General features: G+C 42.9%; 1 protein-coding gene and 1 long non-coding RNA gene across 4 annotated transcripts in view; one reads left to right on the plus strand and one right to left on the minus strand.

The window, feature by feature from the left end:
- LOC144934487 (acid-sensing ion channel 1-like) overlaps positions 1-7,763 on the plus strand; it is a 208,458-nt gene extending 200,695 nt beyond the window's left edge. For all 3 annotated transcript variants that reach the window (XM_078860300.1, XM_078860299.1, XM_078860298.1), the window contains 2 exons: positions 189-272; positions 2,430-7,763. In XM_078860300.1, coding sequence (XP_078716426.1) covers positions 189-272; positions 2,430-2,573 — 228 coding nt within the window. In that variant the 3' untranslated portion in view covers positions 2,574-7,763. The remainder of the gene's footprint in view (positions 1-188; positions 273-2,429) is intronic.
- Positions 7,764-22,167: 14,404 nt separating this feature from the next.
- On the minus strand, positions 22,168-27,024 carry LOC144934311 (uncharacterized). Its single transcript, XR_013637146.1, has 4 exons — positions 26,936-27,024; positions 26,625-26,715; positions 23,952-24,158; positions 22,168-22,723 (listed from the first exon to the last, which is right to left on the minus strand). It is a non-coding gene; the product is annotated as an uncharacterized LOC144934311 (long non-coding RNA).

Here is a 27,024-nt window from a genome sequence, read left to right on the forward strand (position 1 = left end):
TCAACATTTTTGTAAAAAGCAAAGCATATTTAAAGAAGTACTGTCAATCATAAACGTACAAACATGCACAGATCTTGGTGCGTGAAAACATTGTATATTTGTAAGATCATGTTTTATTTATGAATACCTTTAAGTTCTCACCCTGCATTATTTCCATATTCACATATATCATTTGTCTTCCATTTCAGTTGATCAGAGACAAAATCCTCTTCTACTTTCGAGCCAAGAAGAAGCAAAAGACCGAAAGCAAAGACACCTCCCTGCCCATGACGGTCAATCTCCTTCTCTCCTCTCCTTGCAGTTACCTTTGACTCCATGGTCTGCTATGCAGTCCTCAATGAGCTGTTCATCTTGGTATTGTGCTATATAGTGCCGACTTTCAGACCATTCTAGTTCTCGCTACCGACCAGACTAATGCCTGTTTGCAGGCCAGATGCCGAGTCATCTTGTGCCCACAGGGACAGCTGCCACTTGGGAGTGCGCTTGCAAATGTTTAAGATGAGATGTGAGATGTAAAGTGCTCTGAGATGCCCCGGTGCGATATCAAACACATTGCGTTCTCATACATGTCAACCCATATTCATACGTAATTTTTCTTCCGATTCAGTTGATCTGAGACAAAATCCTCTTCTACTTTGATGTCAACCCAAAGGAGTTGTGTTGACATGTATGCGTGAAACCCCCGCTGAAAAACCTGGGTGGAGGGAGGAAAATGTATTATTATTTTTAACACAAACCAAAATAATATAAAAAAGAAAAAGAAAACTCTACATGCAAGTAAACGCGAAGTGCTACCCAAATGAACATTATCACAGCACGGTCAAAATTGTCACTACGTCATTTTTGTCCTGAAGTGCTGCACCGTCAGATCTTCGTACACCCCTGATGCCACCAGTCATGCTAATGTCCCATCTACAAACCGTGCGGAAAGCAGCTAATCGTTTTCCTAGTTGTTGATGCCAGGACGCCGTCAAACTCGAGTTGTCCACCGTGGCAAACATTGCGAGGAATAGATCTCGTGTCACTTTTAGGTGGCTCCGTGTTTTGCTCTCAAGCGCCGACTCTCTGAGTAATCCGTGCAAAGAAACATTTAACTGTCACGCAGCAGGCAAGGGCGAATCTACTTTTAGAGAAAAGAGCGGTGGTGCTGAGCCTTACACAAGACCTGAATCATCGGCAACAGCTGCACTGCAATAAACAGGGCTGAATGTATTATTCCAGGTAACCGAACAAATAACATTGCGATCCATTGCATGGCCGTGAAACACTCAAAATTGTGGGTATCGAGGGTAGTCCTTGAGACATGACATATATGCCTTCGACACGTGCTCGATGATTGGTGAACATGCCCCAGGTGATGTGCAGTGATGATTCAAAGAAGATACAGATCTTGTGTGTGTATGTGTATTTCATGGCCTCAACGTGCACATGGCCTGGCACAAGCAACGTGGTCACCTCACCGCCACTTAGTGGCGAATGGCGGTTGTTATTGTATTCCATGTGTTTACCAAGTGTGTGCAGCATGCAGGAACCTGATTTAAATTGGAGAGAAAATTGGTAAATGTGGAAAAAATTACTGTGGTGGGCCGTGGTGAGCGGAGTTTAGGAAGCTCTGCTGCAGAGCATTGCTAGACACTAGGTGAAAATTAACTTAATTAACTACAATAATAAGTATGGCTGCTTTTGAAGTGTTATGCATCATATCTATAATGAGACGCACTGAATGACAATGCAAACTTAGCCTTTTGAAAAGGTGTCTCTATTCGAATTTCTGATTTCCTCAACGTTTCAACAATAGCTACAGTTTCTACCCAGACATCTCTTACCAATTAGGGCACTTTGAAGATGGTGTAAAAAAACGGGGCCCACAGGCTGGAGGGGTACTGGCACCAGGCTATGAAGAGGGCTATGAAGAGGGGGCTGGGCACCCATCTCATTCCTTGCACTAGAAGCCCAAGCCCACACGCCGCTGTCCCCTAAACCACAAGTGAGTGAGCCGAGATTACGTGTAACGCCACCGGATTCGCTGCCGAGCTCCTGGGCACTCCACTCTACATTGTGCCAAGCGACCCGTGAGAATGAATGTCCCTATTAGCTCTCACTGCGTGTTTTTTTTCATATCGTGCCGCAGGATATTTGTCAATGATGTCAAACGTTATGCTCTGCAGGTTCGGAGCGTCTTCATGAACTGATGGAAATGATAGTTCCTGCAGTCTTAAAAAAAAGCACATTCTGACAAAGAATTGCATGAGGATCGAAATATAGAACTCAGCTCCCGAAGGAGCTCCAAGCACGTGGAATGAAACGTCAGACATCATGCCGGACAACACTCGGCACAACCCGAAAGCACAGCGGCGACACCCTACGAAGTGGTAACGTCGTCCCCCCTGTGCCACCCACCCCTTTGCCACCCACCCGTGTCCGCACAGGGCCCATGCGAGGCGCTGCGTGGCCACAGTGAGAGTGCCGGTTACGCGGCCAGCATGCTGCCCCCCCCGCACCACCACCACCAGCACCACGCCTTGCACCACCACGCGGGCGGCCGGCCCGGCTACGAGGACTTCACCTGCTAGGCGTGGGCCTCGCTCTCTCGCTCCGACGCCCGCTCCACTCCGCCTCGCCCCACCTGAGCGTGGCTGACACAGCTCCTGGTGGGGCGTGGGGGGTAAATGCACCTGGAGGGGAGAGTGGCTGCGAGGTGTTGGCGGCGCCTGAAGACCCCGGGGGAAGCGAGGGAGGTGGAGCACAGGCGGCGCGGTGGAACGGGCTGCCCGCAAGTCGCTTAAATGAATGGCTGCCAACAGGCTTTATAAGTTCACAATGTGGCCATGTTGAGCGGTGGCTGCTGGGAATGTAGGGCAGAGTGGTTGGGGAGTGTGGAGGTGGGGGGGACATATTCTGTGTAAAAATATAATTGACGTTAGCCCAATTGTAACCACGTAAACCATCACTGTTCCACGTGCCATGTCGGGAAGCTACCTCTGCAGAGGATACCCCTGTACCTCTACTCGTGGTGATAAAGGTTTATTTTTTTTTCACATTTGGTTACAATCCACTAATTCTGTATGGAGTAGCACAAACGTGCTGCATTATTGTTAAGTGCGCAATTAGCGTTAAAGGGACGTATGTCGTTTTCTACTCCAACAGACTCCAACTCTGCTCATAGCTTCCGAGGATCAAACAACCACGGTGGCTCTGTACAAAATCTAACATGGCACTGCGCATGATGTCCCCATCACTCCGACCCCCGCCCTCCCCGCGTGCTGAATTAGCCAAGGACAATCCTTTGTCAACAACACCTCATATTGTCTTCTCTCAAGTCTCGCTCGTGCGTAGGGAGTGAGTAATCTCCATGCGTCATCTGTCATCTCACTGAACCGCAGGGACTTTGCTGGTTAGACTTGACAATGAACAAAAAATACAATGTATTGAAGTTCTCACCAAGGTAATCCTCTTATATTTTTTGTATCTTATCACAAGCATAAGATTGCAAAGCTGATTAGATTACATTTTAAGTGGTACCTCTTGCAAATCTTGCAACTTGTGAAAAGAAAATGGTACTCGTGTGCCATTTGCTTTTTTAATTTTTTTGCAATGCTTATAGTTTTAATTTTTTAAGGAAAAACATGTTAATAACAGTCGCATACTTCTAATTTTACTTGCACACGTATCACTTTTTCTCAATTGTTGTGCGTAACGTTATGTAAATTTTCTGCGACACCGTTGGGTCAAAAAGCATCGTAACCACTGCTTCACAAATGTACGTTTCTGCGGTGCATTTCACAGTGAAACCAAACACTAAATGTCTTCGTGGAACGGGCGTGCAGCCAGTGATGCGTTCGTATCCTTAATTACAACAACATCTCTGAACGAGCCAGCGGCATGGCCATGGAGAGTAGCTCCCCTACGCCAATGTACACGTGTCAAGGGGGGTGACGAGGGTTGCCACCTGTAAGGTACAAAAACCGCGATATATCAACGAAAAGAATAATATCTCAACACCAGAACGAGGGGAGAACTATTACTACGCTACGGACAAATTACAGGCATATTCGCGTCCTGATTTTTCTGGACGGCAAAATGATATTCCTGGGTAAACCAGGAAAGGTGGCAACCCTCGGGGTGGCTCTTGCGGGCCATGCGGCTGTATCCGTGCGCATCCCAGATGGTTCGCCGCTGCATGGTTTATGTTTTGGGGTGCCAAGAGAGAGCCGCCGCCGGCCTGAATCGCGATGGAATTGTCGCATCGGCCCTGGTTTACTCAAGTCTGCCTTGCATTTCGTTAGATGTGTGTGCGCCATGATTTGAGCCGTGCAGTGTACAGCGAAACAACTTGCAGAGAAAAAACCCCGATGAACCCATCTTGCCGCGAAGTAAAATGCCTCACCTTTATTTTGAAGAAGGCTGTGAAAATGTCCCGTGAAACTTGTTTCTAACTGTATGATATTTTGTTATATAGTAACCATTTAGTTGCGATGAACTAGATTACGCAAAGTATGCAGCGCATTCAAAAGTGTGAGAGAGCAGAGTGATGTTTTTTGCATGAAAGATTGCTGTTGTTTGAAGAGATACCATTGAGATTTACTCTGAAAAGTTCACAAACTACACATTCTCAAGCTAAAATTGCACAATTAGTCTCCACTGAAGCATGTAAAGTATTTTTTGTTTAAATTACTAAAACATATGGAGGGAAAAGATTTGTAGATTTAGAATGATGCAAAGAACCGGCTGCTGTAAAATATCATACTGAAATGTTTCCCACTTAAATCCACCATTATAAGTGCACATTAATGACTGTAATTACATGAGGCTGGGAAACCAGGAGTATAATATCAGAACATATTACTCCTGTAGCTGAAATCTGGGCCGTATTCATTTTTTTAAATCTTCAACACAGCTCATTTATTCCAAAGAAGTAGCAGCAAAAATATAAGTCTATTGTCACGGGAAACGAGAAAGTAACACTGTGAGAGTAATCATGCTGATGAAACACAGCATACCATTTGTCACCACACCTCCCTTTCCTCGCTTCCATAGTTCGCTATTTATGTAAGCGCACAAGTCGTTGAACTTGTAGGTAAATTGTCTATTACATGTGATTCTCTGTGTACTGCTTAAATAGTGTTTGCCATTTCTGACAAATACAAGTGTTAAGTACAGTATTAGCAACATACTTAATAATGCTATATTAACGTGTTTTTTTGGCTACCAAAATTGATATGTCAAGAACTGACGTGGCTTAATTTAAGCATGTTTTGTACAGTGTATACATATTATGCAGTGCGCTGTGTAGCATTGTGGTCACAAAAAACTAAAGTGGCCATATTGGACTAATTTGTATCATTAAGTCAATTAAAATGTCATTTATGCATGGGGAATTAAATATAAAATGTGAATCTTATTTGCAGGTGCATCAATTACGAGCAAAATTTTAATGAAAATCAGTTACATTTGAGCCAACATTTGCAAATGTTTAAGCTGGAACTATTCAACATTTCTAGGTGGACTTTTAACACAGCATTACACTTTTGAAGAGGCTTTTCATCGAGGTTTTAGCTCAAATCTTTCTTTTTTTAACAAATAAAGCAGGCTCATGTTACGTTGGTCACATTTATGGTGACCGCATGAAGTTCTCCTGAAGCCTCGCTTCTATTGCCAGCAGGAGTGCTGCGCTCGGATCTGCCACGTAGCACCCTACACGGTGCGGCGACGTTATTTTAAAGAACATGTGGAGCTGACTGCTCTGATTTACTGTTAACGTGGAGGGCACCAGGGTTATTCCACTGTAAAATAAAATGAAAATGTCCATCTTCGCCAGGTTTTGCCAATGTAACTTTACAGCCTGAGCTGTATTCATCGCGGACTGACATTGGGCCCGGCCGAGTATGCTCACGAAATATTTCAGGTGTAAATAATGCAGAAAAACTATAGCACCGCATGAGAAACAAAACATTTAATTTCTCATAGATATTTTTCATACAGACAGTTAAATACCTTGATATTGAGATGCAGTTTCTCAAGAGCTGATTTTCCACCACCTAAATAAAAACTATAAACTAAACTATTTTTTTTATTTTACCAGGTTTGGCCCATTGAACGAAATAGCTATTTTTTCGAAGCATCCTGGCCGCAAATGATAGCTCAACGAAGTGACTTATCGTGTGGAAATGTATTGCAGCCAAATACTCTTAAAGCACGTTTCTAAATTTGGAGGGAAAAACCAGAGGACCAGAAAAAAATTCCACACGACCACGGAAAGAACATGCAAACTCCAAATATACAGGCGTCGGGCCCTGGGTTGAACCCACGACCGCTTGCATAACAGGCGAGGTAGTTAACAATCTCACCACCGTGGCACCACCTCTATAGGTTCAACAAATGTGACACCATTACCTAACGTTTATTAGAACGTGGGGTCGGGGGGGGGGGTCGAAGGTGGACAATGTCCATATGCGTATTTATCCGAGAGATTCCCTCTCCAGCGTATGCTCTCTTTGTGTGTTGTCTCTTGAGAGCTGCTAGGGATACCAATGTTTTCAGCATGTTCATTTTTGCCAGTACAATCAGGGCAGTGTTGAGTCTTCATCGTGTGAAAGGGGCCCAGTCAAACCATGCCTCCCTCATTGTTTCCAACAGCAACGTGTGTTTTTTATCGCGGAGATAGTGCTTTGTTTGCTAAGGAACCATTCCAGCCACTTGCTAAATTAAAAATTACATGTGTTCATATATACAAACGTCATTCTCGATCTAATGGGGTGAAGCTACGCATTGTTTTCAGTATGCTCTGATTTGCATGGTGAAATGAGGAGTATCGAAAGAAGTTTGTAATGGCTCATATCACTTTATGTTAGAAATTATATTAAATATTCCAGTATTATCATGCTAATTTTATTTTATAGTAATACTGCAAACATAACATTATATTTATAGCATGCCATACAGTCAGTAAAATTAAATCATAAATATTCCGCTGTAAGTCATATATATGCATATTTGTATATTACATACAATAAAGGAAATGCCTATTTATTTCAAATATATTAGCATCACTGCGCCCGAGTGCAGTACTAATGAACAACTGGCAGCCCGTTTAGACTGAGGTTGGATTCTGTATATATGAGTGGATTATTATTTTTAATTGAATGTTGAACCAAGACGTCGGGCGTTGTGTCAAGCTCAAGGATGGGCCCTCACCATGGGTGAGATTGACGCGGTCTTTGTGGTGGATTTCACAAACTGGCCAGCGGAGTAACTATTTCGACTGTGAAGTTATTTTCACGTCGATACCAACTGCGCACCTGTAAATAGAAACTCTACTGCGGTGACATTTACGCGGCTCGTAATCATTGACATCCTTGTGAACATTGACATCTTCGCCGTAAAACGACAGAGCCCCCCGCGAGATGAAGGTAAAGAAACTAAAACTGGCGAACTGTTGGTGGATGTGCTATTATAACATTTCGGGGGCAGATCTTTCGTCTCCCCCGTTTTTGAAACATTTTTGCTCGTTGGATTGTTAACTGAAGAAAAAGTGGACATTTTAGTTTGCGTAGCCAAAATGTAGCTTCGTTGTTACTTGTGTGCAGATGGAAGGTTTGCGTCTGAGATAGGGGTGTTTTTTGTTGGTTATATAACAATCTGCTTCGGACACCACCCCCTGTACACGTATAATTTATACGTTCTTATCTGCTGTACCCCTGCCACCCGTGTTGTTGTGATGCTCTCACGCTGTTCTCTGGCTCAATAAAATGAACAATCAGTGAGCCCTGTTCTCTGCTGTCGCCTTTCGAGTGAGCCGACCGTCCCCAGTAGAGACCCCCCGCCGCCCTCAGCCCACCCCTCGGGGAGGAGCACACGTGCCATTGACAGCACTCCCATCCTGAAGAGCACAACAAACACAACTGTAGTGGGTGCTGCAATTCAAAGTGATCAATTATTCTGATTCAATTTGATGGGTTTAAAAAAAAAACGGGTATTAATGTAGCACAAATAAATGTCTGCCAAGGGTGATGGTGAACCCACAATTGCTTGCTCACGCCAATGCAGGCAGGCGGCAGGAGGTCTCTCGACAGAGCTCTAAGAGGCCCACGTGACACAATATTTGGCTTACTCTTCCACGAGGGCCAGACATCTTTGTAGAAGTGTGATTACTCACACTTTAGCCCACCGCACGCGACCTGCCGATCGACCAACTGCGCTGTACGTATTTATACTGCAGGGTGGATAGAGGTGGGGATTGAAGAGACGTGCACAATTGCTCAACTGCCACGACGGGAGATCGAACCGGGAAGTTGAAGTCCAATGTGCTAACCATTGCACCGGGAGCAGCATTAGGTATGGTGAATGTAGCGGCAGCTAATGGCTGCAACATATTAATCTAAATACATGGATTCTTTCACACATACACGTTGATCTAATTAATTATCCAGAGCAAAATAATATAGAATGCATGCATTGTTACATCTATAAAAACAAAAACGTCCTCCACACAGTGACCGGTAAGTTGACGAACAGAATAAGCGCCTGTTAAAATATTTAATTGCTATTTGCTTCAAGAAATTATACTCTAAATACGAGTGTTTTAAAGTATTCATTTATCAAACGTAGCTTTTAACTAAGGCCGACTGAGATAAGTCTTAGCCCACACATTTGTACAGAAGAGGGTTTCCACCTCTGAGCTACATAAAAAAACAAATTACTGGAAACATCATGGATAGCAGAATATCTCACAAAAATTGAAGAGGGGGAGAACTAAATGAAACTTCGAAAAAATATATGGACTTATAAATGTTTCATTCTCCAGGAAGAGTGGCAGACTTACTTGTCAGGACAGCTACTACTGGTAGGAACCTCCTGGTTACACCAGCCCACAGGGGATTATTGTGTCCGTCTGTCGTGCAGGGAGGGGCTGGGTGGGGAGGGTGGGGCTGGGTGGGGAGGGTGGGGAGGGGCTGGGAGGGGAGGATGGGGAGGGGCTGGGTGGGGAGGGTGGGGCTGGGTGGGGGGGAGGGGTGGGGCTGGTCACCCCGTGGTGCCCTTATAAAACTCAACGTTTAACCTACTCACGCCGGCTTTTGCCCACCTTCACAGTCGGGCATATTTGCGGAATACACCGCCGTTGATCCTGGCGATTGACCGAGCAACCCAACGTTCCTACCAGCTCCCTCCGCAGGAATGTGTTAAAAAGATTATGGGAAAATCCAGGATATGTGGCAACCCTAGTTATGAGCTCTGTAAGCATATTAATTGACTGAACACCGAAGCACTTCACATCCAGTGCAGATCAGAGCAACGGTAGCATTATTTTTTTTTACCAACAGATGTGTTCAATGGGGAGGATGATGCCCTCCTGTGGACACTGTTGTCCAAGGTTTTCTGTGAGTAATCGACTGGCCCACCGCAACTATTAAAAGGTGTCTGTGTGACACTCCAACAGGAGTCCCTAAAAAGCGTGTCTGTGTTTCACAACCAGCGGCAAAATGTAACACTCTAACCCTCGCTTCGTAAATTCGAAGATGGAGTGAAAATGTTCCCTGCGTGTGTTTGACAGGTGTGGGTTTTTTCTCATCGGCATATATTCTATAATAGCTTTACCACCCGGGACTTGGATTCACCACGCCCGGCCGCCTTTGTCTCCCCCCCCCCCCCCCTGTGGCGATGTTCACACACCACCACGAGTTACTCGTTTGAGGCTGAGTCGACCTAGGGGAGGCCCAGGACCGGTTCATATAATCGTCACCGGTGGTGGCCGTGAGCGGGAATCGAACTCGGGTCGCCGGGTTTGTAGCGCTGCGCGCGAATCGCTACACAGTCGCTGACCCCCCCCCCCACACACAGGATAAAGACAAAGATCCCCCGTGTAGCCTGTGAGACTGTACGGGGCAAGTGCTATTAGCGAGCACCTATTAAGGCCGGCACGGCACACGAGGGGGTGGGTGGCCAGCACCACGCCAAGCCGTCTTTGTCCCCCCAGTGGCGATGTTCACACCACACCAGTTACTCGTTTGAGGCTGAGTTGACCTAGGGGAGGCCCAGGAGCGGTTAAAATAATCGTCACCGGTGGTGGCGAAGAACGCCTTAGACCTGCAACACATTTGTATGGCACTTTACTCGCGGAGGGTTGGGGGGGGGGTGATTGACGTCAGCAGGCACACTGCGTGACGCTTCCGCATGCGGGTGACATGACAGAGGTGACGTCACAGCTCACTTGCCGTGCAAAATATATGCATTATTGCCCCCCCCCCCCCCAAAAAATATACAAAAGTCTATTTTTATAATTTTAGCATGGTGTGCAGTCTGGAAAGTACCCACATGGCAAATTTCAAATTTGTTGCATGTCGGGAAGTACGCTAAACATTTTGAACAGACACACATTCACAAATTTCCCTTATAAATATAGATTCCCTTTTATATATATATGACACGGACACGAGCTGTAATTAAAGCCAGAAGGGAGCCCACTCGACCGCCTGTGACGGTGGCTTCCAACAGAAGGAGATGACATCTGCCAGAGATTCCCAGCTGATAAGAGAAACCCTCCATGGGTAATAATGGCAACCTTTCTTAGGATGACGTGGTCCTGTTTGCATTAACCACCGTCGGCAAGTAAAATATTGAACGTAGAAAAAAATCCAAAGCTGACTCCTGCAGTCTGGACATTATAGGAGTTGTCAAGTAAATCCAAGTTGAACAGAAACCCCCACCCACGTGACCCACCGCCCACGTCCCACCGCTTGGTTGTTTAAATTTTGTGGGTCAGATTTACACGCGTTTCTTCTAACAATGGGGGGTGGGGTGGCACGTGCCCCCCCCCACCCCCCAATGATCCGATCGAAATCCCTAATTTAGATCGGGTCATTGGGGTTTATTCGTAATAAATCGGCATTTTGCGACCCCCACTGCCACTGTGTAGCATATTATGACGTGCCAGGACTCTATGAGATGATAGGACAATAGTCTGAGTCCATAATTGGCAATAAGTAAAGGCAAAGCGGTTATAAGTGACTCAGAATGGTGTGCAGTTGCGTATTCAGTCCACGACTTCTATGAAGGAATTCACCTTCAGCGAGCGCGATGCCGATCACACAACGCGGTTCGAATTCGACCCTCGATCGATGGCTGCACCATCGCCGCACACGCGTCGAATAAAAAGCAAGGGACAAGTCCTTACTTAACAACTCCTCTATCATTTTTCATTGCTGGAAGGGTTCCCCCCCTACCTGAAAATCTTGGCTCCGCCATTCATAATTTACCCATCGCCAGCAACGTTTCCACACGGGTGCGTCGATTAGCGAATTGAAACTGTTAATTGCTACCAGTGTGATTAATTTACATTCCACAAAAATATCACCGACGGCAGACTCGTGTGGTGTGTGTGTGTATTTGGTGTTCCGCGTCATTTCATTTCCCTTCCATTTTCCTTCCCAGAGACTCCAACGCACTCTGGCATGTTGAGTGCACCGCATTTAGCTGCAGGTTAAAAAAAAAAACCTCACAGGGTTTTTTTTCTCCGTTTTGCCTGTGTTTTGATGAAGTTTCTGCCATGTCGGCGTTCTATATTTATTTCTTTTTCAAACCCCACCATCAGGCAGCTTGACCTTCAAGCGTTGCCACACACCGCAAGCGCAGCAGCGGTGCAAGAGCAGATGGAATCAGCAGAGTCGCACCCAATCCCTCTCTAATTAACTGAAGCCTCCCACGCCATCGACGAGCTGCTGCTGCTGATGATGACAGCAGCAGCAGCCGTGTGGCACAGGGACACAAGCCCTGAAACGTCGCGCAGCAGTGGACTTTTCATTTCGGCGGCCCCCCATTGCAGCTCGCAGTTTCTGACGGAGTAAATAATTCACTGGGCCATTAATTTCCATATAGACGCACGCATTAGCCGATAGCTTAACAGTTTGGACTCAAAGTTCTTTTACTCTTTTCAGCATCGCGTGTCGTTAAACGTGACCTTTAGCTCTTTTTATTGCTTTAGCATATGAGTATGTATGTACGTATATCTGATGGACTTGCGATTTGTGGTTGTCAGTATCAGGTCTTAGCAGAGCATGTTTAATGGGACCATTATCTAAAAGGCCACCGGAGGATATGGGCTCACACTGTTTATTATCAGCCCTTCGAGTTGCATGAATTGTTAATTAATGCACGCATGCGCATGTGGTCCCGTGCTGATTGCTGCACGAAGTAGGTTGTGATTGATAGTAGCGTTAACATTTTTTTCCCTATTAATTTTGGAGAGCTGCATCATTTCTGAAGGCTCACTCTCTGCAAATTAGCACGGAATCAGTGACTGCATTGTCACCATAATTGGAGAACAGTGTGTCAAAAGTCTTTAATTATCAATTGCGCCGTTCTTCCTAATGAGCTCACATGCTCTCCTGCTGTCAGCTGCCATCTAGTGAGGGGGACCCCCTGCAGCGATGAGCCACGACCAGGCTTCACAATGCTCACTTCAACACCCTTGGCACTGGAGGGAGATAACGCGTGCAAGGCGATGTCAAAGTCAACATCGCCGCGTCCTGTCGAGGCGGTGAAATGTCAGGGTCTGAGCGCGGGGTGCTGCAATTGTGCAATCGAAGGGGCTTGGGAAGCATGTTTAATTCACTTTCGGTGACATGCCACGCATATTGACCCACGCGTCGATGGCCTTTGGAACAACGCGCCTTTTTCACCTGTTCTCTCCCCTGCATCGACGTCGCAATGCATCACCCAACCAGATATACGCAGCCTTTCTCTCCCGCTCCATGCATTTAGTTCGGCTGGAATCCGAGCCCTTCTGATCCCCGTGTGACTATATACAACAGCCTGCTCGAGCTGCAGAGCAATTGGGATCCTGTTTTTGGTTCAGACATGAGTGTATCACGACAGTAAGACACATTGAATCGCTTTAGATTATGTCACTGTTAGACTGCTCGAGCGCTTGCTAGTTTTATGATCTGCCATGTATGTACTGACATATAACATTTATATTGGAACATATACGTTGTTAACTTTGATCATTACAAAACTGTAATACGATCGCCATCTCTAATCTTGGTAGGCGACTGGTATATTTCCAATTCGAACAATATGAGTTAATCTGCCAAAATGAACGCTACGTTTTTCTGCTTCCTTCCCAAGGGCTGCAGACAAAAAAACATTTTCTAAAGCAAAGGAACTACAAATATACGTATAGAATTCTAGATTTGAAGCTTTCGTGACTGCAAGGATTCATATTCTTAGGTTTTTTCGGTAGTCATATAGGTAAAAAATTGAAATTAATTTTAATTTCAATTTTTCTAATCTTGGTAGGCGACTGGTATATTTCCAATTCGAACAAGTCACGTAGGTAAAAAATTGAAGTTAATTTTCTTTTCAATTTTTTACCTACGTGACTTTACCGAAAAAACCTAAGAATATAGGTATGGAAATATTTTTTACTTGCAGGTACACAAACCAAAAATAGCTCAAGGAGGAAACGTGGTGTGCTTTGGCAAAGTATAATTGAGCACGCCAAGAAGATGATGAATATAATGGTGACAGTTTAGTTTTGTGCTGGAGGGATATTAAATGGGAGTATTGTTTGGCATGCTGTGAATACTTTTTATCTGACAAATCTGCACCAATTACATCTTGAGAATGGGCCCAGTCATCTTGAAAAGTTCACATTCTTTCTCTTCTGATGCCCAAGGTTTTTTTGGAAGAGTGAGCCGACTCAAATGTTGTCTGTGCCCCTATATAAATGGTGTTTTGTACGGCACGGAAAAGTCCATTGGGTTATTCTAAAATAAGTGTGGAGTGTTGAAGAGAGAGGGCATACACCCAACCCAAAACACAAAGGAATATTAAAAGACACAGGATAACTTTTCAATTGGATTGCTTTTTCATGTTCATCCCCTCTCTAAATGTCTCAGTGGAGGTATCACCGCAGCAGTCTCTCAACAATTGTTCTCACCGTGACTTCTTTATGGCGAGTGCCCCAATTTAGGGAATGTTGGAGGGGTATAAGACACATCTCTGATGATCAATCAGCACTGGAGAAGAGGGAGAGGTGTGGAGTTACAGATCTAGATGTCTCCACCAGGATCACCTTGAAACAAGAGAGCAAACTGAGCACAGCAAACACAGACATGTGCCGTTCATCCTGCCTGCTAATGCATACAGTTGCAGGGTGTTTTACCTCTGCCACACTTTCAGAAGTTTCTCACATTTTAATGCTGCCTTCGTTATTTTAATTTAACTGAATACCCTTTACTCTGTACTAGATGAAAACTCAATTTCCAAAGAAGACTTGGGGTGTGTGTATGCACGTAAAGATAGGGCTGTGTGTACTTTTAGAAATTTTGCAGGGCAATATACTTTTGTGAACGATGTAGCAGCTCTTCACTTTTCACTTTACATGACGTGAAGTTTGTGAGCAACAATGAGCCTTGTGCACACTAACTCAGCAGTCACCACGAGCTGTTCACTATGTTGTAATTTAAAAAAAAAACTGAACTGCCCATATTAATGCACCATCATTACAATTATTTACGGAAATAAAATAAAAGACTTGGTCTTATTGAAGGAGGAATGTAATTTAATGTAAATCCCACTGAGGTAGGAGTGAAATTATAGCATTAAATTGGGTCCATCATGGAATGGTAAGGCAGGGGACAGCGTGGGTTTAATTTCTACAATTTCACATTCTTAAAATGTTACCAGTCTCTTCGTGTTAGCAAGTCGGAAACACTATTTTATAATGAGATTAATATTTGATCTATTATACAATCAATACAAATGAGGCGTTAAACTCCAATAACAATATCAATGAGGACTAACATTTGGTTTGTAAAAGAAAGGACGTTATTCATACATTTAACACGTAGCCGTTCACCTACGTGTCGTGTGGAAGTGGGTGTACGACACATTTACATTTATGCGATTTAACCCAAAACTTTATCATGGACATATATATTTTAAATCAAATATGGAACAATGCAAACTGGTTATGTGCACGATCAACTTTTCCTCTAAATCCAATATTTTTTAAAAGTGTCACATGAAGCACAATGCTGTTAATGTTGCTCGGGTAAAAAAGTTGTCTCCAGTTATGTTTTCCCGTGACAAGATAGATAAAAAAAAAAGAAATATCCACCTAGATTTCAGGAAAAGAATGCATTACAAATGCTGTTTACGTAGAGAAGCCATACATGAATGCCAAGTGAGTATGGTAATATGATCTGAAAATTCATTCAGCGAAGCAAAAAGAAACGTTACCTGTCTACCGAGGTGATTTATTTAAGATCGGAGAGGAAAAAAGGTATTCAGCACATGCTCCCTACACGATAGTAGATCATTTTGTGTAAACAAGGCTATGACAAATTGCTTAGAGAATTGCTTTTTGTAATTTAGTGATGGATATCAGTGCTATGCTCCTCTCGCAAGGAATACTGTAACAGCAGCCACTTGCTGATGGTTGTATATTATTTCCTGCAATGTTCATTCATCAGCCCTGACGTTTTGCCCTGGCCAGCATTCTGCCAAAGCACAGCGGATGGGTAGCTTTTTTTCTAACATTTGCTCTGAATGTTACTTGATGGTGATCTCTGTGATTTATTTATTCATTCACTTGGCTCTGGGAGATGTGTGGGCTTGCTCAGCAGCATAGATTTAACATGTCCATTAGACACAAAATACAAAAGCCTTGTAAATGTAATGAAAAATGAAGGTTCAAACTTTTAAAAGATTATGTGAGTATGCGTATTTAAATAATAGAATGTACAACATTATATAACGTAAATTATGTTTGTATTTTGGATTACTTTTATGCGAATTATCAAGCACTGCGAAGTAATTGGTTTTTTAAATATAAAGTTTAATGCCAGAATATTTCACTTTCAGTTATTAATTAAATCTTTTGTAAAATACATCCATCTAGGCTGTCATTTCCTCATACGTACATGCATTCAAATTACGTGTTTATAAGTCATCACAAGCAGAAGAAACATGGGGGAAATTATCCGACAGATCAGTATCACGGTGACACAAGGCACTTGCAATCAAGATTGCCTTGGGGGAGGCTGTGTATGGTGTGGAACGATCCAGGCAGCAAAGAAGAGAATGAGCACAGTAATGGATAACATTTTCAATACGGAGGAGGGGCTGAAACTGGCTCCCTATAATGGTCAAATCATCAACCGCATACGCCACCAGGAAGTGCCACTGACAACTTCCCGTTAGTCACAGAGGGTGGTGACAAACCACAAGTGGATGTGCCTCATCGTCTGTAGAACGAGTTTTGCCAGAAGGGTTTTGTCAGGTTCACCGTCCAAGGATTTTGAAAGATTAAGGGAAATTATTGCCACTAGGGTTCCACTGCAGAGAGCGTTTTATGGCTCATTGGGTTCACTTTGTGGAGCACCATAAGTTCTGCTCTTAGTGCCAAAGACAGAACAATTGCTAAGACAAAAGAATGATTTAATCCAAAGTGGCTGAATACTACTCATTCCCAAAACTTTTTTTATGGCCTGGAGGAAAATTATAGAGTAATCTGATTTTAAATATTTTTGTTCCATTGAAAATATGAAAAGAAAATGGCAATCAAATATTCACTTTGAGTCCGGTAATCATGTTCGCTTTGGACAATAGCAAGAGAGCTGAAATAATAACTGAGCTTGAAAAAGTCATTTATTTTCTTTCGCCAAGATAACATTTAGTCAGTGTCACTACCTAAGTGCATAACTAAATGTATAATTACGAGTGTGGTGTCCACGCTCATGCTGTGGTGAGATAACACAATATATTCACACTAATATGGGTAAATAAAAATTCGATAAAAAAATAATGTTCTGGAGATATTGCAAATGTGTGAGTTTTTCAGATATCTGTGTTATATAAAGTAAGCAAAGATAGGAATATTTTGAAAATTTAAAAACACACTTCAATCGTGATATTATGAAATGAATTATTCAATAAACTTTGTTTTGGAAAGTTTATTAGATTATGCCAAAAACATTCCATTACAGTTTTTTGTTTTTTTCAAAAAGAGAATGTAGATTATATGTGCCTTGTTTTATGCATTTAATAAAAAATGCATGTGTGCACAAATTAACACATTGATTCAAAAGTCAACCAAATGATTTAGACATTTTATTTCAATGTACCGCAAAAGAAGTTCGTTTTCATGAAAAAATTTAAATCTATACTTTTGGTCTAAAATTACAAGCATATATTCCCTTTTTCTATCAATATAAATCATTGTATCCAAAAGAAACTAATATTTGGAACATTTTCATGAAAAATAATATGCAATTTTTTAAGTTAACATTAGCCCCAAAAACATTTTCAGGCCAAAATAAGAAATGGTGCACATTTATTTTTAGTTGTAAGAAAGTCGCTTAAACTTTTTGATGATTTTTTCAAAGGAAATCTTTCATTAGTTTTAGCTGAAAACACAATCCTTAAAAGCAAATATCGTCCAAAGGACTAGCGTGTCGTTTAATTAGTGGCTGAATTCCATGAATGTGGCCGGGGTTTGCTTGATATTTCTCATTGTTCGATGAGTACATACGTTTTTCATATTTCTAGACACCACCGATTGGTCGCCACAAGACGGCAGTGCTCCGCTAGAGGAGAGCGTCAATGTTTTTTTGGTTATATATTTACGCGATCTGACCTAAAAAAAAACTGTATTATTGGTGACATTGGTCGCGAAAGCCTTACTACGTGTTAAGGTGCCGTCCATAAATGACGTCACGCGATTTTGGACGATTTTTGACCCACCCCCCCCTACGTCACACGACGTCACAAAAAGTCAGACCCCCCCTCAAATATGACGTCACAAAGCTCTGCCCCCCCCCCCCCCAAAAAAAATAAACATGCTTCAAATCGCTTTAAACTATTGTCATCGTAGTGCGTATTTAATGTGGCACTGCACTCTGATGTTGTAGGAGAAAACATTTATTAAAAAGTATATTTAATTAAGTAGAACGTGTTGTTTATATTTATTTAAAGTTGCGCATTTTGATGTGACGTCACATTTCTCAACCCCCCCCCCCCTCGTCACACATCGTCACAAATGTCTGAACTCCCCCTCTAGGTGCGTGACGTCATTTATGGACGGCCCCTAAACTGTTTTGGTCACACTTGAACTTTGTATCACCTCCAACAAGGCACGATTCTTCCTGCCTCTGTTTCCTCAAATAATACGGTTACAATTTCCAATCTGTTGCGTTGGTGGTTTCACGCAAAACTGTGTGGATTATGCCTGCAGTGTGGTGCTGCCACGTACCAAGGCATGACGGGAAGACCGATCCTTTGGTCACCATCATCCCTTTTGCCGTCTAGAAATCACATTTTGTGTCGTACGGTTTACATAAACATCTATACATACACACCAATTTTGGTGTCAAACCAAGTGGGCATACAATACTGTAGTATATATACAGTGATATAAATTTATAGATAACCCACTAAAATAATGAGACATCGTAGGAGAAACACAATTTTTATTCAAAGTCTCAATATGTCTCGCACCTGTCTCATTGCATTTAGTAAGTCATTTTGAGACTTTCGTGTTAGATGCGGGACACTTTTAGATGTGGAGCCATCACTTTCAAAATTAACATCTGTTGAGAAGGGTCATTGTACAAAAATCTCTAGATATGTATTTTTTTCTGCCAACTCAGAATCACAAAATATGTGTTTAATGTTGACAAGCAAGTAAGATAATGGGGTATCTATAAATGGATCGTCATGTATTTAAAATGTTTATGTTGTTCCATCTGCCTATTTTACTGTAACCACTACGCAGTCACGAAACCATTTGCGTGTTCTATCAGTAAGGGTCTGATGTAATTTCTTGATAAAAATAATTGAGGACTGATAGGGGCTCCCCAAGGCTGCTAGTTGTGGTAACAATATGATAAAATTATCAATCATCGACCATCATCAGTCATGGTGCATCATCAGTAATCTACATCATCATCAGCAGCGGCAACAATCATTCTCATCATAATTCATCATCCATCAATCATCATAATCACAATAAATCAGGCATCGGCATCATAAGCAATCATTATTAAAACTATTTATAAAACTAAACTATATATTCTTTATTTTACAAGGTAAGACCCACTGAGCTATCTAGCTCTTATTCAGGAGGGACCTGGGCACAAATGATCGGTCCACGAAGTGGCTTATCATATGGAAATGTATAGCAGGCAAATACTCTACACGCGTGTTTCTAAATGTGGAGGGGAAACCCGGAGGACCCAGAGAAAAATCCACGTGACCACAGGTGTCAGGGTCGGCATCGAACCCATGACCTCCTGCATACCAGGCGAGGGACTTAACATCGCTCATCATACTGGTAGGAACCTCCTGGTTCCACCAGCCCACAGGGGATGATTGTGTCCGTCCGTCGTGTATCCAAAAATAGGAGGGGTGGGGCTGGGTGGAGAGGGGAGGGTGGGGAGGGGCTGGGTGGGGAGGGAGGGGCTGGGTGAGGAGGGTGGGGAGGGGCTGGGTGGGGAGGATGGGGTGGGGGAGGGGAGGGTGGGGCTGGGTGGGGGTAGGAAGGGTGGGGCTGGATGGGGAGGGGCTGGTCACCCCGTGTTGCCCTTATAAAACTCAACGTTTAACCTACTCACGCCGGCTTGTGCCCGCCCTCACAGTCGGGCATATTTGCGGAATACACCACACCGCCGTTGACCCTGGCCATTGACCGAGCAACCCAACGTTCCTACCAGCTCCCTCCGCAGGAATGTGTTTAAATTGTTTCAATGGTTAACGCAAGCAGGGGGACAAAGCCTGTGAAGCCACGTTACACCGAGCACCCTGGTGAGCTTGGCTTTGTGCTGTGCCCAGTGGGTGGTCCAGGATGGCCGTGGTGTCACTTTCAAGCGAGCTTCCACTGCCATGTGCTGGAAGCGTGTGCCACCTCACAGCGCCATCGTGTGGAGTTTTTACGCCATCCTAGCAGGAGCTCTTGATAAAGCCCTCCTAATACTGTCACGTCACAGTTATTTTTTTTCTCGTGATATTAAATGGTAAATATTTTTTGCGACTTAAAAATTGTATTTAGAAAGTATTAATTCATTATTTGAAGTATGACAGACCCCCCCCCCCGCTACGCACAAATGGAAAGCCCCCCCCCCCCCCCCAGGTTCGTCCGGTGTTGAGATTTTTGAAGCATAAACTTCCTTTTTTAATTCACGAGAAAGCCTCACTGAGTCTTCTACTTTTTCCAGGAGGGTCCTGATTTTGGATGTTCAGAAAAGTCAATGAATGAGGGTTTGGCATGTGTGGGGTGGGGTGGGGGGGGGAACCCCATGCATAGAGGGAGTAACACTCCAACATCCCTACAGATGGATTCAATCGGGCATCCATTGCATGGATGCACTACAGCCCACGCCCAGGAAGCCTAATTTACCGAGGCAGTCTCCCATTAAAGTAATAACGAGGTTCAAGCATGCATAGCGTCAGAGATCTGAAGAGTTTGGGTACATTCACAATGATTTGGTCACAGTCGTTGACCATGCCTTAGTTTATTCACAATCTCTTGCAAAGCGAACAATGGGGTCAGTGGCTCAATACAATTAGTCTAAGGGAAAGTCATGGGATATTTCAAGATCGATAATATCTATCTCTGGAACATTTCTGTTAAAAACTATAATGTTCTCTCACCTCAGAAATATATTTTGACAATAAACTTAAGTCAACATTTTAAATGAACTCTTTATTTCTATTGTTCATAAATAATACTGCCTTATTTTCTGTTTTACTTTGAAGCTATAGCTATTGACGAAGTTAGATGATTTTGTACTGGTAGGAACCTCATGGTTACACCAGCCTACAGGGGCTTATTGTGTCCGTCCGTCCGTCGTGAATCCAAAAATGGGAGGGGTGGGGCTGGGTGGAGAGGGGAGGGTGGGGAGAGGCTGGGTGGGGAGGGGAGGGTGGGCAGGGGCTGGGTGGGGAGGGTGGGGCTGGGTGGGGGGTGGGAGGGGTGGGGCTGGGTGGGGAGGGGCTGGTCACCCCGTGGTGCCCTTATAAAACTCAACGTTTAACCTACTCACGCCGGCTTGTGCCCACCCTCACAATCGGGCATATTTGCGGAATACACCACTCCGCCGTTGACCCTGGCCATTGACCGAGCAACCCAACGTTCCAACCAGCTCCCTCCGCAGGAATGTGTTTATTTGTGTTTTTACACCACTGCCAACGCAGTATCACCATATAATGCCTTTATTTAGATGCATCTTTTGCATTGCAATACATTTGTGTGTAATTCGTGCTTAGAGAAATATACTAAAACAATATTCTATATTGTCAGTTTAACACGTAGGCTTTCGCGAACAATATTATTGTATGACAGCAATGTAATAAAATAACCACTTGTTTCACAGACAATTAACACGTAGAAAATAAAATCAAATAAAAATAGAATACGACGTTTTAGTTGCAACACAAGCAGCCATTATCAGGTAGAATGAATGAGACACGGTGTCTCTGCGTGTGTCTGCCTATGTTGTTTCCGTGTCTGTGTTTTATCATTCATTCTTACCTGATGATGGCTGCTTGTGTTGCAACCAAAACGTCGTATTCTATTATTATTTGATTACATTTTCTACGTGACTTTACCGAAAAAACCAAAGATAAATTCCTGCAGTCACGAAAGCTTCGGATCTAGTTTAGACATTTACACTATGAGATCTCTTTTACCAGTGGCAAAATATAATGGTAGGTTTTTACCCTTTTAACTGGTACAAAACTGACACCTTTATTCAAGGCATCATGTTTGCAATGACCACAACACAAGTAGTCAATAAAGCAAACAAAAAGAAGCAACTCTGATAAGGATAATAATATGCACTGTCCTTGAAGTTGATTGGCCCACACCCGAGACGGCTTTCTTTAGAGCCTAGTCCCCATTGGTGTAGGGCCAGATGACACCAGAAGGCGTACGGTACGCCTTCTGGTGTCATCTGGCCCTACACCAATGGGGACTAGGCTCTAAAGAAAGCCGTCTCGGGTGTGGGCCAATCAACTTCAAGGACAGTGCATATTATTATCCTTATCAGAGTTGCTTCTTTTTGTTTGCTTTATTGACTACTTGTGTTGTGGTCATTGCAAACATGATGCCTTGAATAAAGGTGTCAGTTTTGTACCAGTTAAAAGGGTAAAAACCTACCATTATAGTTTAGACAATTAACACTCGGTTACATTTACAAACTAAGAAATCTAACACACGTTTGACATTTTGGCACAGTGATATTTACAATATAATGTGGACTATTCAATGCTACAGTCATAGGAGAACGAGTACCATTATAATCCATTATTTATACCACGTCTTCATGCAGTGCATCTCGAGCCACTAGGACTAAGGAGTATTTGAAATCGTTACTCAGCAAGGATGTTTTTGACGACCAAATACGATGTTCAAAACAAGACAGTGTAGACAATGCACACAACCAGAACAAGCTACATTTTCAAATTCTAAACCATCTTTGTATACGTCAGGACCGTGGGTAATCACATGGGTCTCAAAATTATCCACAACAAAATATCGCCCCCTTTCACCTCACGCCGATGCACGTGCCGGCTATAACTCATTGTCTCTAAGGAAGAGGGGCATCATAACTCTCCAAAATGTGTCTTTTCCCAAAGTCAAGCCAACCCATGTAATCGCGGTCCATTATCTGGTGCTCCCTGCCCCGCAGGGACTGTGTTCTCACGCGTCTACTTCTGGGCACACCTGCAGAACAACAACAAAAATCACAAAACATGTGATGATTAAACGTTGTAATTACATCTTGAATTAATCATGTTAATCATTGAGCGATGCGGTGGAATGGATTTTAATACAAAGAAATAAACGTCTATGTTGGGAAATAACTCATTTGTATTGCAAATTAGTCACATTGTTATATGCTGATGGTGGGTTGGTAAGGGCTACCATTATATATTTAATGGATAGGCCGTATGAGGACTATCAGTGATAGGGAGTGAGTGCTTGTATGAATGTGAAGAATGGGGAATGAGAATCGCTGTATTAACCCGTGTGCAATTTCTTCAATATTGTGGCAAATCTGCAGTAACCAGCATGGTGAAGTATGGTAAAAAATAACTCCCAAGATATGCACAGCATGGGCATGCCCTCATTCATCATCATCATCCATTCAGCAGTGGACTAACAAAAAATTAAGTACGTGTAATTTAAACGATTGATGATGCAGTAAAATTAATAACTACATTGCAAATCACCTGTATGTGCCTGATCTCCTCAGAGGCTAAGCAGTTTGAGCCTGGTCAATACTTGGATGAATACCAGGTGCTGTAACTTTGGGCTGAAAGGTGATCAGAATATGATTCCATCTATCTGTTGAGCACTTCGAGAGATGCCTCCCCATATGCATTGCTTTTCTGTATTTTCTGCAGTTTGCCCCGAGATGACACTCATGAATGGATTTGGCCAATCATCCCAATGCAGGATGCTTCTTTCGACTCGGTTAGAGACCATTGTTAATGGCGAGCGGTGGCAGTGGTTACTGAACTGTGCTCTGAAACCACTGACAATAGTTTAAGTTCCAGCCACTGACATGCACTGACCAGGGTATTTAATTCTAGATTTGAACCTTTCGTGACTGCAAGGATTCATACTCTTAGTTCTTTCGGTAAAGTCACGTAGGTAAAAAATGAAATTAAAATTAATAAAAATAAAACAATAAAAATCACGACGTTTCGGAGACTTGTGTTGCCTCCGAAACGTCGTGATTTTTATTGTTTTATTTTTATTAATTTTAATTTCATCTTTTACCTACGTGACTTTACCGAAAGAACTAAGAGTACAGGGTAGTTAATTATGGTGAAACAATCCCGTGACGGACACTGAATGATTATCATTCATTATCATTGTGATTGTCAAGGCAGTTCGATTCACAAGTAGGCGCCTCCAAGTCCTGCGACGTGTGTGAGCTGTATACCTGCCGTGGTGAAGGTGTGTGTGCCCAGCGCTGGTGGGTGGAGGGCAGTCGCCAGGAAGGTGGAAGAGCGTGGCACTGCCCAGCTCCTCTCGACATTGACCACAACGGGTCCTGGGCCGGCCAGCGGGCGGCACTGACAGACGTTGACCAGCAGCGGCACCAAACAAATGCTGGTGCAGAGAGGCACGTTCACCATGGCTGCTGACACTGAGTGAGAGCACATCGTCATCAATCATCATCACCACCATCGTTGTCATATTTATCAGTCATCATCATCATCATCGTTTCCACTACAACCGCCATTACTGAAACCATAGCTTTCACCAAATGCCTTTCCACTACATTTCTCAAAGTGCTGTGCCACACATTTCAGACTTTATAATGAATCACGCTTTTCATATATGCATTTTTTTTAACTATGCACATTCACTGATCAGGACACAAAGCATGTTCTACATTGATCAATGTATATACACATATACAAGTTATATGTTTTCTTTAATATGCAATTTAACATTTTTGTTATATTTTTATTTAGTTTTCCCTATCTCTCTTTCTCCCCGTAGCTTTCTATTGTACTAGCATAGCCATGACAACATTGCCATGATTTGTTTAAATATTATCACATTTCTTCTTCATATGCACATTATTTTTGTTAAGGCGCTCTTCCACCTCCAACCCAGCTTATATATAAGCTCCTAGCTTGGTAGCTTGGTAGTGTCTCATTCTTCACCTGAAGACGGCTGCTTGCGTTGTAGCCGAAACGTCGTGAGAATTATTTTATTTTATTATGTTTTATTTTTATTATTTTATTACTTCCCTTCTACGTGACTTTACCGAAAGAACCAAGAAGACACATTTCTTTTGTTTAATATTTACACATCATATCTATGCATGCTAAAATTGCTCCGATACTGCGATTCACTCGCCAATCATGACACATTACACTCCAAACGTTTGAAGTCACCGTGCACACACGTGTCAAAGAAATTTAGCAATAAGAAAACGTGTGTAAATGAGCAACATTGAAATGGTTAAGATTCTGCAGTGGATTTTGATATTACCATATTAAGTACGAAATTATATGAAATGTAACCAATTTCCATAAAAAAAAGTATTTACACAGTGTACCGTAATGTTTTCACTGAGCAGCCCTGCATCAACATAATCCAGAGAAGCAGTCGAAAACATGGACATTAGGTTCGCTGAATGCATGCAAACTCACACAAAACGTGTATTAAATATATAGCCACCCTTAAGAATTACAAAATGGACTTTAAGATGGGTGTGAATTTTAAAATGTATACGCTCAACGTTGATATTGCACACCAAACATGTACCATTTAAGCATAAAAATGCTACATTGGCGCCTATTGCACAACTGTGCTCATCATCACTGCTGGTGGAAGACCTCCCACGTCATCACCAAACCCCTTTATGGTCTTGCAATGCCACAATCCTTTTTGCTCAGACACATCAGCTGATCTCAGAATCAGAATATTTACATATATTGGAGGGATTAGAGGAGCTGTAAACTTGTTTTTCACGGATGTCTCGATCTCAACACTCCATCTCTGCGATGCTTATTCCTTGAGCGTGTTCCCATTCTGTCACTAGTCTCGTCCATCTGCCATCATCTCTTCTCGTGATGTGGCCTGCCCAAGCCCGCTTACTTTGCTTAACAATCATTGTGAGTTCTTTAATTTGCGTTTATTTTTTTTATTTATCCACGTAGTTCTGTGATTTAACTGTTTTTTCGTGAAATTTCCAGCATACATCTCTCCATTATTCTTCATGTAATTTTCATCTTTTGTTCCATTTTATTTTTCATAGTCCATGTTCCTGATCCATAAGTCATAACTGGTAATGTTAACTGTTTAAATTATTCCTCTTGGTAAGTGGCATTTCGGAATAAAATGTTCCAAAAAGTCGGCTCTCACTTGTATTTTTTATTTATAATTTTGTTTCCTGTCCACTCTTAATAATTGACGGCGATGTGCATACTTTGTTGTGTTTTCCAGTTATTTTCAGTTGTGGCCAATACATGAGTACAAAATCAACGTGTTGCTGCCTTCATGATCATTTACACGTTTCCCATTCAATCGTTAAATACATCCATTATGTTGGTGAGGTTCCCTGTTATAGATTTGAAACATATCACATTTGGCTTGCAGTTTCAGTTTCGTTTATTTGGTATAGCCCTGTGAGCCATGCGGCTCTTGAATCGGGTGCAACCGCAACAAACAAAAAACAAAAACATGAACAAGAAAACATCTTAAAGTGACTATGTGACTTTGTGCAAACAGAAAATCCAAAAAAATACAGAAAAATATTGCAGAAAAAGCACCGTACACCAACGCTGTGTGCAAAAATCTCAGCTATCATACGCTGTAACGTGTTTACATTTACATTGATATAATTGGGATAAGTCAATTCAACTGTTTGAACATTCAAGCGGCACAAAAATCTAAACTCCATTGGCAACGACGGATGCCACCTGTCCTTGTCTTCCCAGGATTGTTCTATTTTTGACGTAGCCACCCTGGTAAACTTATACGTCTTCCCGGGACATGAAAAGTCCTGTTTTTTTATCATTTGTGTATCCGTACACCACTCAACACAACGCCCGCGCTCCCGACTGTGGGAATGCGGCATTAGTCTTTGTCCTCTTACCTCGTCTCCGTGTGTCTCTCTCGCTCTTTCTCAGTAAACTCGAGTTTCTTCCCCCGTGCATGAGCAACTGGAGCAGGGCGAGGAGGCGAATCTGCATGGCGAGGACCGTGATGAATTAAAAAAAAAACACAACGCATTTAAATATACATCTCCCCTCCTCTGGTATTTGTGTGATATTCATCCCACACTGTGTCCCAGTTTATTGTACCGCAGAGGTAGCAGCAACCCTATTGGCAACCGAAGAGCATCAGTTCGCACTTCGTTCTACCACAATCATGAGCGCACATCTGTCGTGGAGCAAGCGGGCTTACCTGTGCCTCGAAGTCCCGTGCTGTGTGTATGTAGAAGCGTTGCTCTACTAATGTCAGGGTTGTTCAGCTTTTATAGCCGCAAACCAGGC

The sequence above is a fragment of the Lampetra fluviatilis genome, chromosome 10 (assembly GCF_964198595.1).
Source record: "Lampetra fluviatilis chromosome 10, kcLamFluv1.1, whole genome shotgun sequence".
In the NCBI taxonomy this organism is placed as follows: domain Eukaryota; kingdom Metazoa; phylum Chordata; class Hyperoartia; order Petromyzontiformes; family Petromyzontidae; genus Lampetra; species Lampetra fluviatilis.